The sequence below is a fragment of the Octopus bimaculoides genome, chromosome 13, assembly GCF_001194135.2.
Source record: "Octopus bimaculoides isolate UCB-OBI-ISO-001 chromosome 13, ASM119413v2, whole genome shotgun sequence".
NCBI lineage: Eukaryota > Metazoa > Mollusca > Cephalopoda > Octopoda > Octopodidae > Octopus > Octopus bimaculoides.
Genome location: NC_068993.1, coordinates 57,228,991 through 57,230,897, shown reverse-complemented (window position 1 = coordinate 57,230,897; position 1,907 = coordinate 57,228,991). Strand labels below are relative to the sequence as shown.

Here is a 1,907-nt window from a genome sequence, read left to right as displayed (position 1 = left end):
ATTGTTATATTTGCATTCCTCCTTCATGTATATGTGTATATAAATGTACACATACACACATATATGTATGTTTGTATATATACCTTTAACTACCTCCTTGCTTCTTGGTACCTTTACTCTTTAATCATGTTCTTTTATATTCCAAACACCCACCCTCTCACCCCTATATTCCATTCCTCAATTCTCTCCAATGCGTAGTAAAATACGTATGTATATCTGCTCGAATATATGCTTGGGGTAACTGTGTATGCGTTATTATATTGAATCTGTTTGCTCGTTTGAAGGTTCGGCAACACATATTTGTGCATGTATGTGCATATATGCCGGGTGTAAAATCATCTGTAGATTTCTCTGTACTGCATCACTTGCAGTCGTCAAGACAGCCACAAATAACAAGTAACAAAAATAAATAAGATGGCAACAAAAACTTCAAAGAAGCTATAACAACAACGAACAAAAAGCAACAACAACAACAACAACAACAACACTGAAGACAAAGCAAAGAAAAAAACATCGAGTCAAAAAACAACAGTAAGAGAAATAGTAATTGCTTCATCAAAAGACACAACACCAACAAGGACAACAACAACATCGGCAGCGAAATTCCAGATACTATAGTCACTATAAAGAACAACAACTTTGGCAACTGCAACAACAACGGCAGTCACACCAAGAAACAACTGAAACCGACAACAACAAGGAAACAAAACACAAACATCAATAGCAGCTTGTACAAATACAACAACGTGAAGAACAACAACATCATCGTATCTGTACGGATGGGCGTCTTTTTTTGTCTTTGTTGGAGAGGAAAGGACTTCACCGATAGTAACATCTTCATTAGATGCAACAAGAATGCACGTGCATTATCATCATCATCATCGACAGCAGCAGCATCAACAGCAGCAGCATCGTCACTGTTATCAACATAACTATCATCACCACCACCATCCTCAACATCATCACCCTCATCACCGTCGTCGTCATCATCATCATCGTCTTCCTAATCGTCACCCCCACCGTCGACGTCGTCGTCGTCATCATCATCACCTCCATCATCTTTCTTGTCATCGCCGGCGTGACTATCCTCGTAGTCATCATCTTCATTATGATCATTGTCATCGTTGTCTTCGTCGTCGTCGTCGTCATCATCATCATCATCATCATCATCATTCATTCATTCATTAGACAATTCCTCATCAACACCTTCAAAACGAAAGTGATGACGTTGATGCTGACGATAATGATGATGATAATGATGACGACGACGACGACGACGATGATGATGATGATGATGATGATGTGGTTGAAACTGACAATGATGGTTGATTAGAATGAGGATGATGACGGGGAGGAGGAGGAGGATTACGAAGATGACGACGACGCTGATAGTTATAGTTGTGATCCTGATCGGCGTCAACACTCTCCTCCTCATCCTCATCCTCATCATCCTCATCATCCTCATCATCATCACCACCATCATCATCATCATCATCATCATCATCATCATCATCATCATCATCATAAAGAAAAGAAAAAAACACGAAAGCAAAATAGGTGAGTGCAATGTATTTTTAATTTACCCCACACAAAAATTGCAAACGCACAAGAAAATCGCGAACAACAGTAACAGCAGCAACAATAACAACAGAAACTGCAGAAACAGCAGCGTCACCACCATCACCATCATCAATATTATCATCATCATCATCATCCTTAATATCATCATCACCATCATCGTCGTCATCTTCGACATCACCACTGTAATCATCATTTTCATCACCATCATCATTATCACCATGACCGCCACCACTGCCGCCACCACCACCACCACCAACAACAACAACAACAACAACAACTCGATCAATAATACAAAAATTATTTGTTCGGAGAAGGGGCTCCACTGG

The 1,907-nt window shown here is 39.9% G+C and overlaps 1 protein-coding gene across 1 annotated transcript in view; it reads right to left on the bottom strand.

Moving 5' to 3' along the window:
* Positions 1-518: 518 nt before the first annotated feature.
* LOC128249254 (ice-structuring glycoprotein-like) overlaps positions 519-1,907 on the bottom strand; it is a 79,128-nt gene continuing 77,739 nt past the window's right edge. Inside the window, exon 3 of the mRNA XM_052972266.1 lies at positions 519-680. Coding sequence (XP_052828226.1) covers positions 519-680 — 162 coding nt within the window. The remainder of the gene's footprint in view (positions 681-1,907) is intronic.